Source organism: Emydura macquarii, unplaced genomic scaffold (assembly GCF_026122565.2).
Source record: "Emydura macquarii macquarii isolate MOO-44397 ecotype Brisbane River unplaced genomic scaffold, CSIRO-AGI_Emac_v2 contig_1477, whole genome shotgun sequence".
In the NCBI taxonomy this organism is placed as follows: Eukaryota; Metazoa; Chordata; order Testudines; family Chelidae; genus Emydura; species Emydura macquarii.
Genome location: NW_027131614.1, coordinates 19,999,016 through 20,012,992, shown reverse-complemented (window position 1 = coordinate 20,012,992; position 13,977 = coordinate 19,999,016). Strand labels below are relative to the sequence as shown.

The following is a 13,977-nucleotide window of genomic DNA, read 5'->3' as shown; positions in this document are numbered from 1 at the left end:
ATGATGTCTAGCCACACAACCAGATAAAATGACATTATGCATTCCAGTCAGAATCTGATGTCTCTCTACTCCACGCCATTGTCAGGGGCTTAGCTAAGCAGTAAACTGAAAGTGCATATCATGTCATAGCTGCAAAGTATCTGAATCATGACCAAATACATGAATAAAATATTTTTCCCTCCCCCCATCTTTTTAAACACATTACACTGGCAAATAAGCATAGATCCAGTTGTCCATCTGACAGGCTACCTTGAACCATTTGGTGGTGTCATGCTGCTAATTCCTGGTCTTGGAGCTTCTCATGAGACAGGAAATAGAATATACTCCCTCCTCAGATTTTCTCCTCAATGACTCTTGACAAGTGATGACTGAGTCGAGTATGGGTGTTTTTCTCTATTTCTAAATTATTATCTCATATCCTGAAGCCAAACTTCCATCCATTCCAAACTTTCTTCACTTACAGTTGTTCTGTAAATCCTAGCCATGCTGCCTGCCAATGTCTTCTGATGGATCCTCACCCATATGGCAACCTCCATGGGCAGAGGGTTAACAGAGGTGGGAAAAGTTATTGCTACAGACAGAAAGAGCACAGAGAGAGAATCTTCTTGCTCCTGCAGATTTAGTAACATTCAGCAGCTGTCATGGTCCATTGGGACATAGGAGCAGATGGATGGAAAACCTTGGAGCAATCCATCCACATCCTCTGAAGATGGGCGCCAGTAGATGGCTTTAGATTTCTTGGAGAAATACCCTAATGAAAAAAGTTGCTGTTTCTCCTTCCTATATATGAAACAAACCCATATTTTGAACCAAATTGTGGAGCATCTGAGAAGTATGACAGTAAACAGAATAAAAATCACTTATCCTTATATTCTCAGAGGCATGATTTTGTATCATAAACCAAAAATAATAAAAGGTATTACTTTTTTATCTGGTTGATAATTCATAATGTACCAAGAAGAAACCGCTCTCTTGTGTGTGGAAACCAATAAAAGGGTAAGAATCATTCGAATATAACTTGAGCAGTACATCTTTCATGTTAAAGTGAGGTAAGACTAGCTGCGCAACACAAAGTCTCTACCAAAAACCCTGCATTGGTAGGTAGAAGTCATTCGTACTGTCAGCCATCTAGTTTTCTTCCGTTCAGTTACATTTGAACATGTCTCAAAGTGAGCTAGGCAATCATGCTACTTTCCAGACGTTGACTTATTATATTTTAATAGCTGCCTCTTTTTCAATTTTGAAGTCTGACACATTCAGAATTAAGACAAATCGTTTAGGAAGCCTGTGTTCAATTGAAATCGGCCATGATGGAAAAGGCTTTGGTAAGTATTCTCTATATTTTCAGTATGTTTGTAAGCGAAATATAGATTTTAAGGATCTGGTTGACATTTGGAAAGGCCTGTAAACTCACTGCAACTGATATAGAGCCTGATCTTTAGCTGGTGTAAATTCACATAAGTGGCATTGGCTCTACTGAAGACAATGGAGTTACACTGATTTACACCAGCTGAGGATCTAGCCCAGGGTTTATAAACGAAACCTGTCACATTAGCATACTTCTGCATCTCTTAGGATCTGATCCTGAAGTCACTATCCACCCAAAACTCCAAATAAATACTGCAGGATTGGGCCCTACAAGTGAAAACTAGACTGAAATATTTCTGTATTTTGGTGCATTATATAAAAAAACAAAGAGGGAATGTAAGAGTTGGTTTGTTTAGAAGTGTGAATTGAAGACAATGTGTAGCACCAGAGAGAGAACACTAAGCCAAAATTAACTATGTGACATTATTATTCCATAAGACCAGAAGTTAATAAAGCAAAAGAACTAATACACCCAGGATATAATGTCTTGAGCTCATATTGCTTTAGTTAACAGACCTAGTTAAATAAAAAACAACACTAGAAATATAAAATTGCAATCAGAGGACAACCTATAGCTTGATCTTAAGAAATCTGATTGTACTAAGATAGTCTGGTCAGATTGCTCAGCTAAAAGTCACCTATCAGGTGTGACAGAAATCAATTAGTATTGATCCCAATGCTTTAATTAAAAAGCCAAATAAAATTCACATTTATCTGACCACATGGGCCATTAGAAGAGATCACAAGTTTATCATAATGAGGAAGCACTTGACAAACCTGTGATGAGGCAGTTCCTGCTAACTCCAGGGCTGGACAGTTTTTTGCTAAGTCTCAGTCACAACCCACACAACACCGTGTCATCATTTTTTGGAAGCTGTATGACCTGAAAATTTTGCAGTGATTGTTCATCAGAGTGGGTTGATAGCTAATTTGGAGTTTTACAAAGAATATCTATTAAAATATCTATAATAAATAAAATCCCACTACTCCCCCTCCTGCTGTTTATTCTCTCCTTTGACATTTCATCTTAATGCTCTTTTTATTTAATATCATTATTAATAATGTTACAGTGGTGCTTAGAGACTCCATCAGAGCTTGGGGCATCATTGTGTTAGGTGCTGAACACACAGGCTATGTCTACGCTGACTATGGCAAATTCACCGCCATCAGATCGATTTATCCAGTTCAATTGAACGGCAGTGAAGACACGCTCAAACAATCTGGAAGTCAATCTAATAAAACCACCTCCCCAAAAAGCATAGTGCAGCATCGACGGGTACACATTTCCTGTCAGCGCAGCACAGTGGAGACACTGCACTAAACGGAAATTACGAAGTTGACAGGAGTTACGCAAGCCACACAGAATAGCTTGCGTAACTCCCATCAACTGCCACCAAATTTCACCAACAGTGTAGACCAGGCCTCTGAAACATAGTAAGAAATTATTCCTTTCCCAAATAATTTAGTCTATATAGACAAGTCTGGCAAAGGAAAGGAAGGATTTTTATCCTCATTTTACAGATGGGGAACTAAGGCCTTGGGAAATTCACACAAAAGTCCTGCAAATCTCTCCCTAAAACTCTCTTCAAGCAACACTTATGAGGATTATTATTATTCCTTGTATTACCATAATGTCTAGGAGTTCCAGGGTTGGACCAGGACCCCATTATATTAAACACTGTACAAACATGGAACAAAAAGACTCTCCCTGCCCCAAAGAGAACAATTCCTGTCTGCTACAAATCATCTGTAACTACCACCCCCTCCTTTAACATACGCGCCACCCAGTGCTCTGTCTTACATTTGTTGATGTTGTTTAATTTAGGCAAACCCTCCAAGCATGGAACTCTGATTTAAGTCAACTGAAGTTCTATGGATAACGGGTAAACCCTAGACCAGTGATACTCAGACTGAGGCTCGCAAGCCACAAGTGGCCCTTTAATGTGTCTCCTGCAGCTCTTTGCAGCACATGATATTAAAACACCATGTAGTTTAATTATTAACTAATCTAAGTTATTATAACTGATAAAAGAATAAAACTTGATCAGTCATTTTGCTGTGAGAATAATATATACTATAGTAAATGAAACAATGAATTCACACTACTGTGGCTCTTTTGAGTAATGTTGATTGCTATTTTGGACCTTGAATCACTGAGGTCTGAGCATTACTGCCCTAGACTGTAAACTCTTTAGGACAGCAACAGTGCCTTACTTTGTATTGTAAAGAGAGGTAGGGGTGAGTGTGTGTGTGTGTGTGCGTGCGTGTGTGCGCACACACGTGCGTGTGTGCGATTTTTAATAATCTCTAAAAACGTGCACACTGAGTCACAGAGGTTTTCATGATCTTGTCATATTTTATGAGTGGCATCTGTGGTATATTAAACAATTCAAAAGATTTAATTAATGGAGAGCCAAAAGTACTTCACTATCTCTATAAGTGACTCTTGGGACTAGAGACTGAGAATGTGGGCATCCTTATATCCTAGGTTCTACATAGTTATCAGTTAATAACCATTCATGAGCAATGAGAAACTTTGGCAAGCTTTGACCTTTTCATGCAAATAGGTGAGATTCTGCAAAATGTTTTGTAAAGGATTTTTTCTCCTGTTTTTATACTCTGTCCATGGTACTGAAAACCAGATTAAAGGATTGTTGTACTTTATCCCCAACACACAAATTATGCACAGAGGCACCCAAATACAATTTCAACAAATAATAGTTTTTTTTTAACTGGCTTCCAGTTGTACACACCAAATACTTCTACGGTTAAATCCAACTTCTAAAGAATGCCAAGAAAGTAGTGTTGTATTCACTACAGTAAAAACAGTATTCACACTGTAATATTAAATGAAACAAAGAGTACTGTGGCATAAATCAACTGTGTAGCAAGACCACAGCTATTTCTCCATTTTCAAAACATTCCCAAAAGGCATACATTTTTTTAAAGATGAAAAGGTCCATAATGAAAACTTAAAAAATGTCTGTTCAAAGTCTAATGTGCAGAGTTCTTCACCTCTGAAGACCATTAACTCCCTAATCTCCTTCTCCTGCTCATCGGCCTCCATTGAGGTTCCATTGACTTCAGTGGAATTTATGCACGTGCTTAAAGTTAACCATATATTTGAGTGTTGTCCCACATAGGGATGATCTTCTGAATTGGACCTAAAAATAGGTTGATATGAGAAACATTCACACTGGCCAGTTAGTCTGGACAAATCTAAATAAATTCATTTAAAAAGAAAAATATTAAAATAAAAAAAACCTTATTTTCCCATTGTTTTATTAAGAGCATTATGTCTCCTTAAGGATTGTTTCCACTTATAAATTCTCTCAGTTTTTTTATTACTCTGGCAGAGAATGTGGGTCAAAACACATTAGCCATATACTATGTTCTTCGATAACATTCCACACTGGAAAAAACCAGCAACATCTAATGTCAAGAATTTGTGCCATATTGCTGTGCACTCTGCTTCATTTAATTTACCAACTGCTCCTACAGTGCTGAAAAAGATTATTTTAGATGTAATCAAAGCTTACCTTTTTATTTTCTGTCAAAAACATCAAAGGTATGTTTTTTAAACTGAAAAAAAGTTGGTGGTAACTTGGATTGTTTGTGTTTCAGGTTTGTTATTAATATTGGATGCATATGGTAATGCAGAATCAAAGAAGGATTGTAAAATGAAACTATATATTTTTTCCATACTTTGTTTACATTTGAGGTATATTAAAATGTCTGCCTGCTCTCTTTTCTCCTTCTACAGCAAGCGGCTGGTTTCTGGAAAAAGTAGAAATCACAAATGCATCTACAAATGAAGTGTATTGCTTCAACTGCAACAGGTTGGTAGGCCAATTCATCAAATGTCTTCAAATTCATCAAATGTCAAATTATTTAGATTGCTATTTTCTTAATAATAGGCACTGCAAATTGTACTTTATATTCTCATGGTTGATTTTTTTAAAATCATTCCGTTTCAGTGTCTATTTATCTGTTCAGAATAAGGGCCATGGAATTTATTTAACTATATGAGGTTAAAGCTAAAAGGAGGGCTTTTTCATGTGAGTGGTGCACAAAGAGAATCAGGACCTGAATTTAGGGGTTTATCTGAAAAAACGGGGAGGGAATTGGTTAAGAAGGGTTGTACTGTACAAGCAGAAACACATCCTAAATCTTAACTATTAATGAGCATACTGATAATTTGCAGATAGTCATAAGTATGTATCAAATTCATCGAAAGAATGCACTTGTTTCTCTGAAGTTGAAATGTATAACTGAATGATACATTTAGTGTGATATTCCCTGCAATACACTGAATTCTAAGCATTTTTATAGAGCTTCAAATTAAACAATAGAACAAATACCAATAAAGATTTGCATTCATGTGTTCCTCCATTTCTAGGTGCAAAATATAATTTTAATGTATCCCAAGAACAGAGAACTATAAAAATTAAACAAGTTTCCTGCTTCCAGAGAGAGGATTATAGTCTAGTGGTCTGCAAACAGATTTGGGAGCCAAGAAAGTCCAATTCTGATTCTGACTGTATATACTTCCATGAACTTGGGCAAGTCACGAAGGCCAAAAATTTTTCAAACTATCCTGTGATTTCAGATGTCTTGGTCTTTTGGATATTCAGTTTTAGATTTCTAGAGTCTGATTATCAGAAGTGCTGAGCACTTGTAACTCCCATTGTAGCTTGTAACTTCAGCTGGAGTTGTGAGTTCTCAGTATTTGTGAAAGTCAAGTCCTAGGTGTCTCAAGTTGAGCATCCAGAATTAGAGACTTTTAAAAAGTGTGGCCTTATGTCTCTTTCCCAGATACTCCTTCTGTAAATGGGTGCTCTAGAGAAACACAAATGGATTATGTAAAGAGATACAGGACCAGGTTCTGACCTGCGCCCATTGTCTACTGAACAAACATGAAGGAGAGGAGCAGAAAGGAGCTGATTGTAATGTCCTAATTTTGAGATTGGCCTTGGCCCTGACATTTTACAGCAGACTCAGGGCTATGGCTCCCAAGAACCATTACACCAGGCAAAATTAGAAGGAGCTTATTTGCACTCCAGCCATGCCCCCTCCTACTATCTGACAGAGTTTCAGGAATAGATGGTGAAGGAGCTGGTTACATCGGCTGTACACCAGCTGGAAATGTCTTCTCTCCCTCCAGGGAATTCCAGCCCCTTTGCTATACCACAGCAGCAAAGGGGCCAGTTCACTCAAGAGAATCTAGCCCATCCAATGTACTTCACAGAAAGGCTGAAAGTCTTTGTTATTTTTAAAGCTTTTTGAAGACAAAAATTGCCACCTATAAAGTAGTAAGTATTAGCATTAGTATTCCATCCACACATTTTAACTTTGGATCCAGTCCTGCTCTCATTGAAGTCAGTGGCACAGCTTCCCTTGGCTTTTATGGGAGAAGAATTGGGCTACTGTGTAAATCAGGGAGGTTCTATCAGCCAATAGAGAGGCATCAGATTTAAATAGTAGCATTCTTAGCCCTAGAGATATGATATTATAGCCAATAATCTGTACATTATACAATAATTTATTTAAGAAAAAATATTTTGTCATCTAAATTGCCTAAGATTTGTTCCACTCAGTGAAATCATCTATTTGTAACTTCTGTATATAGTGCTTTTTTCTTTTGGCTCACTTCTGCTCCTATTAACGTCAAGCCAAATTTCTCATTGAAATCAGTAGGAGCAGAAGCAGGCCCTTATTCCTCATCTATTTGCTGGATTTCAGATAGACTGTACCTAATGTACCAATTATGGGTTTTTATATTTTTCCCTTAAGGTGGCTTGCTGAAGATGAAAATGATGGACGCACTGTAGTGCAGCTTTATGCATAATTGTTTTCTAGGATTCATACTGAATATGCTGCTGCTTCAGATTCATGCTGATTTGATTTATTTGTATTTTATAATTATGAAGGTACTGTAATTATTATGGAGGAATGTCAAAACAATAGATTAAAAACATCAGTGGAGATTAAACATGTCTTTACACAACTGAACTGTAAATAAAGCAGAAATTTAGAGCTGTACCATCGCTTTCTGGGTTTGATATGTGCATTCGCAGGATGGGGTATATGAAGTAGCATTTAGAAAAACAGTTTTTGTTTGGTGATTGTGTGTGTTAAACATAGTTAATACTTATGTAAAATCTGTTTCAAGATCAATATTTATTAAAATTTATATTTTCTCAAGATCACTTTTTAAACAAAACCATACCCCTCTTTTACACCACCAGATATAGTATATCCCATTACTGCACCTCCACGTAACTAACCCATGAAAATTATCTTCTTGGATCTATCTTGATTAAACAAATCACACCCATTATTTTGTTTTCCCTGTGTGTGCAGACCTCCCATTGACATTTGATGCATAATATTTTGAAGAATATATTCCAGCCAAAATTTGATCCAGGAATCTTTAGATCCCAAGGCTACCTACTGAGAATCCTACATGAGAATTTCCATCAGTTATCTTTAGTAATACTCATTACATTCTCTTTCTGGCTTTTAACTACTGTAAGAAAACAGTTTTAACACCTTCCCTTTCCTACAATTCTGAATTGCAGCATGCTCAAAATAATAAATGCATTTATGACTGAATATAGTTATTTTTGAATCCACTGTTTATTTTGGCTTTGCCAATATTGGTGTTTCTAGTGTTTAAAAAAGAGATGGCCCTAAAACAAAATCATGAATTGAACACTCCTTGAAAATTTGTGGTAAGAGTGATCAGAATGCAAACCCAGTTCTGGATCTGAATTTTGGAGGGTGCCCTTCCCATTTTTAAGATCGACCTCAAATTCTGAATCTAAACACTCCTAAACTTTGGGTATGTCTACGCTGCAGTTGGGAGAATGCTTCCAAGCGTGGATAGACAGACATGCTAGCTCTGCTTGAATTAATACACTAAGGGTATGTCTACACTGACAGCGGCAAAGTCGCTGCCGTCAGATTGACTTATCTGGATCGACTGAGCGGTCAGTGTAGACCCGCTCAATCGATCAGGAAGTCGACATACTAAAACCACCTCCTCAAGTGGTGTAGCGCAGTGCATTGAAGACACTGTGCAAAACAGAAGTACAGCAGAAGTACAGCAGTCGACGGGAGTTATTCAAGCTACTCTGTGTAGCTTGCATAACTCCCGTCGACTGCCGCCGAATCACCGGATAAGTGTAGACCAAGCCTAAAATAGCAGTGTAGCTGGTGGTAGCATAGGCAGTGGCTCAGGCTAGCCCCCCAAGTATGTACTCAGGTGTCCGGCTGGATTTGTACTGAGGCAGCTAGCCCAAGCTGCTGCCCATGATACCCTCACTTATGCAACTATTTTTAGCATGTTAGCTCCAGCAGTGCAAGTCTGTCTACTCGAGCTAGGAAGCATGATCCCCGCTGCAGTGTTTAGACTTACTCTTGGCAGGTTTAAAATCTGTTTTCAGATCTGAATTTTATAGCATAGGCCTCTTTCTCCTTCAGAGCACTGTTAAATTGTAGGCAATCAATGATCACATAGATCTGTTATAACTGTAAGAATTACAGCTATTTTTAATGTATTCTGATGAAGTATTTGCATGTTGTCATTTTTTAAAATAGTGTTTATTTTCTCTCCTTGTTCTTTTAAATAAAGTATGTTGGCTGATAGCTACATGGGAAATGAGATCTCAGTGACTATTTTGATTTTTTTTTTAAAAAAATCCCCTGATGGGCGTTGTAAGCTAAGTTCTGTTTTTATATACCTTGTAGGTCATCATGCAGAAGACCTACTGTATGATGTGATCTGACTGAGCAAGAAAACAGGGTCAAATGATCTCTTCAAAAATACTTTTTGTGCTTGCACTGCTACCATGCACACTGGAATGGATTTAAAATTGTATCCCTAGAGTGTGCAGTTCAACTACTTAGTATCAGTATTCATTACACTGAATCACTTTGTTGTGACCTATTATGTGATTTGTTTCATCATTATGTCTTTCATTAATAGTTTGTAATACTATTCTCTTTGATTCCATTGCTGATTTATCAAGTGTAAATAATGCCGTCCTAATCTGTTTTCCATTACTAACAGTGAATACCTTCTTTCAGCAGCTGGCTTCCTTATTGGAAAATTATTTCCTCTACCTGTACTGTGTACAAATAAGGGAATCGATTCACTCCTCTGGGTGCAGGGGAATGCAAACTACACACCTGTGATTGCAGGGGCAGCAACACGGGAGAGAGGTGCTTCACTCCCAGGGCATGGCAGGAGACAGGAGAGCTTTAAATATCACAGGAGTCTCAGTAGAAAAGGCTGCCTGGAAGATATGCTTAGTTAGCTCAAATAACATCTGACTTGGCTTCACCCACATAGTGCCTTTACTGACTTTCTCCAAGCTCTGCACTGTGGGTGGCTTGTACTACAGTGCCTGGAAGTGAATCAGGCCCAGTGTGTTTATTCATAGTGGGTTAATTTTTTAAAAAATCTCTTTCAACTTGAAAGTAACAGGTTAATGGATAGCTATAGTTTCATATGCCTTTTGTAATATTCTGGGGTTAAATTTTCAAAAATGCCTAAAAACCAGATCCTTGAAGATACTGAGTTGCCTAACTGCCATTGATTAAGTGACTTAGGAGCCAAAGTCTCAGTGACTTTCAATGATCTTTTCTTTCAATGATCCACTGACTTTCCATAAGACTTTGGGTATGTTTACACTATAAGCACTTCAGTGGCACAACTGTAGCACGGCAGCTATGCTGCTGTGGCACTATAGATGTAGGCACTTACTACAGTAACAGAAGGAGTTTTTCACCTCCAGAGGTGGTAGCTAGGTTGACAGAAGAATTCTTCTGTTGAGCTAGCAGTATCTATATCAGGGCTTAGGTCAGCATGACTTATTCTCTCATGTGTGTGAATTTTTCACACCCCAGAGGAATGTAGTCAGATCAACCTAAGTTTTGAGTGAGGACAAGATCTTGGACATCCAAGTGCCTAGGGCCCAGATTTTTAAAGGTATATAGGCATTGTTGCACTCAGCATTGCAATGCCTCACAGATTTAGGAGCCTAAATCTCATTTTCAAAAGGAATTTAGGCACTTTGGAGCCTAAGCCCATTGAGAGTTGATGGAGTTTAGACTCCTAAGTGCCTAATTCCCTTTTTGAAAATGCAATTTAGGCTCCTAAGTCAGTTAAGCAATGCAATGCTAAGTGGACCAATGACTAAATACATTTAAAAATCTGGGTCCTAGTTACTTAGATGCTTTTACAACTGTTACTCCTGGTGCTTGAATATCTAGGATCACTTGCACAGAGAAGTTTGGCGTTCTGCCTCTACTAATGCAGGATTACGAAAGATCAAAGAATCTTTCTATCATAGTGCCTGGACTGGCATTAAGTGCAGTAGTGGGAAAGTCCCCTCCTCTGACTCTGACCTGAATGCTTCCGGGGGAATGGTGTCAAGTGCTGAAGAATATGAAGATAAAGAACTTGGTTAAGATAGAATGAAGGTTGTAACTACCAGTAGATAGCTACTCATTTCAAACAGAGCTAGAAAGTTGTATTACCATACCCATTTACTTCAGCCTTTGTATGAGCAAAGGCTGAAGGAACTGGTTATGTTTAGTTTGAAAAAGAGGTGCTTAAGGGGGGACATGATAGCTTGAAAGGCTGCCATAAAAAAGATGGAGAAAAGTTGTTCTCTCTTGCCACAGAGAGTAGGACCAGGGACAATGGGTTCAAACTACAGCATAGCAGCTTTTGATTAAATCTTGGGGAAAACTTCCTAACTGTAAGAACAGTAGGACAATGGAACAGACTGCCTAAGGTGGTTGTGGAAGCTTTTTCACTGGAGGTTTTCAAAAGGAAGCTTTATAGTCAGCAGTCTTGGATGGTTTAGACACAACAAATCCTGCATCTTGGCAGAAGTTAGACTAGATGACCCTTGCAGTCCCTTCTAATTCCATTATTCTATTATTAGTTTTTAAAACTTCAAGAACTACATAGTTAAGGATAAAAAAGAAACAAATGTGTCACCAAAAAATTAGAATATTGTGCCTCATAAAACCTAAGCAATCAGGAAGTCTGGAAATTCTCAGTTAAGGTTCCAGTGACAGCCAACTTTAACTCTCCTACTTACCTCTACTTTTCCTCCTTAGCTAAGTTTCATGGGGTATATATGAATTACAATACTGTACTCATTCATTGTACACTGATATAACTTACAGCCACTTTTCTGCCCCTTTTGAGGTCCAGAACTCTCTCAGGCTTTTCTTGCTACGGGATGTAAGGATATGAAGAAATATGACTTTGGAAACTAATTATCCAAAGCCATGCTCTGATTGTCCTGTTGGACCATTTAATGCTGTCACAGCTGTACATCAGCTCCCAACACTGCACCTCTGGAACCTTTTCACCAAAATGGAGGGAAAAAAAGGAATCCTTTCACCAAGTAGATAAAATAAGTTAAACAAAAGGGAAATTGAAAGTAAAAACTATTCACCTTTCTCCATATTTTCCTTTCCAGTTAACATAACATTTTGTTTGCTTGCTTATTTTGGAATGGGGAGAGCAGTGAAAAGGTTTTTTTCATGGTACGGAATTTGGCTGCAAACATACCTAGGCCCCGTAATACCTAATCCTATGCAAACATACCTAGTCCCATGCCTGCCTCTTCTGCTATTTCCAGTTATATATTTCAATGAAAAGATAAGTCAACGTGAAGTTGAGGTTGCTCACAACCATGTCTAAATAGCATATGCTAACACCTGAATTCAAGTGCTTTCACAAACTTTAGAAGTCACCTCCTCTTTCATATATAACATTCCAGTCAATGTGCTCACATAAGTAGGAATGAGAAATCATATTTCACATTACAACCTTTACTGAAACCAGAAAAATATTAATTTAGTTTTTCAATGCATATAATTAAATATATTTACATGCTTAATATATGCTTAGATGGTTTCTGAAGAACTCCATATTAATATTATAAGCCTGATCCAGCAAGTTACTTCAGCCTAAGTTAAAATACTGTCTTGAAAGCCACTGACATCAACAGAGCTACTGGCATGCTTAAAGTTAGGTATTTGCATAAGTACCTGGCTGGTCTGGGGCCTACATCCTTACAAGATATATCATTTGTATGTATAAAATATGTGCGTGTGTGTTTGTATTGTCATACATACGCTATGCAAAATTGAATTACACCAAAGTAATGGATATGGATGTATCAGCAAACTTTGTCATAATATATGGATATTACCAAACAAAATAATTTCTGAAACCATAAGGAAAATTTCAGGAGACCTTTGTAAATTTAGAAAAGGATTAAAATATAGAAATGTCTGACTGATGCTTTTTCATGAACTTTAAAGGTATGCTTTTATTTCAGAAATGTTTCCATATGTACACCTGCATATGGTTCTACGAAAAAAGATTGCATTGATCTAGACTATGGTAGATAACATATGGTATGCTAATATCCAAACAATATTTAATTTAGAAACTTATTAATCATTCCTTAAAGTAAAATATTATAAGAAACATTACTGTATACATGGTCAGAATTAATGTCATCAAGTGAATCCTGATTTCTTATTTGTACATATAAATGAGTGGATTATCTGGGGAACAGCTGATGCTCCCAGCCTGGTTTTAGCCAACCCAGCAAGCTCAGCTGGGCCCAGTGAGCCCGCTTCAAAAGGTAGCACTTCCTAATTGGGCAGGGTTGCCTGCAGCTGTGCTTACCCTGCTCTCACTTTTGTTTCCCACTCCAGTCCCATTCTGGTTTCTGGCTCTAACTCTTGGCTACATCCCTAACTATAATTCTGGCTTCCCCTTTGGCTTAGCATTTGGTTCTGATCTGCAGCTTGGCCCCTTAACTTGGACTTTGGCTTCACCATTGCTTGGATGCCAAATCCCTGCATCTTTGCTTGTCTTTCCCAGAACTGCCACCCCAGCCACCAGGTGAGGTCCTGCTCCCCTTGCTAGGAAGGTTGTTCATACCCCAGCAGCTTACATTTATTGACTGAAATGCTCCATATTGGCTTCACGGTAATAAAATGCCTTCCCCTTCTACAGTAAAATGTGTAAGTTATCAAATGCATTTGTTCTTAAATGAATTGGTGTTCATGAAAAAGGTTAGGGAAAAATGTAAATGAATCCTTTATTGTGTAAATATGAAATTAAACACACATCCTATTCTGCAGACTTTATCAATATCTATAATTTGTAGTTTAATTTTAAACAATATCAGATTAAAAGGCCCCAACTAGTGAACATTTTGTAATATGATCATTTTAAATGCTTCTAACAGTAAACTTTTTAAAAAAAGAAATGCAGTTGGTAGGGGGATTAGTCAAAATCAGGCTCAAAATAGAATCCTACATACTGTCTTAACTATGGAAGAGCTATTGAGACTCTAAGATAAGACAGAAAATCAATGACACAAGAGGATAGATGGCTTGATTCTCCATGGTGATTCCAGTGTATAAAACTGGTGTAACACATCTCAGAAGACCAGAGCAATGCAGCGAAGAATCAGAACTGAATTATCTATGGAATGCAACAGGAAGTAGACTGTCTGATTCCCTCAGTTATAAGAAGTATCAAGAGTTGAATAGTAGGTG

General features: G+C 37.7%; 1 protein-coding gene across 1 annotated transcript in view; it reads left to right on the top strand.

The window, feature by feature from the left end:
• Positions 1–7,591, top strand: part of RP1 (RP1 axonemal microtubule associated) — a 307,648-nt gene extending 300,057 nt beyond the window's left edge. Inside the window, exons 57-59 of the mRNA XM_067553867.1 lie at positions 1,247–1,325; positions 5,132–5,207; positions 7,162–7,591. Of these exons, the coding sequence (XP_067409968.1) occupies positions 1,247–1,325; positions 5,132–5,207; positions 7,162–7,216 (210 nt within the window). The 3' untranslated portion in view covers positions 7,217–7,591. The remainder of the gene's footprint in view (positions 1–1,246; positions 1,326–5,131; positions 5,208–7,161) is intronic.
• The last annotated feature ends 6,386 nt before the right edge of the window (positions 7,592–13,977 follow it).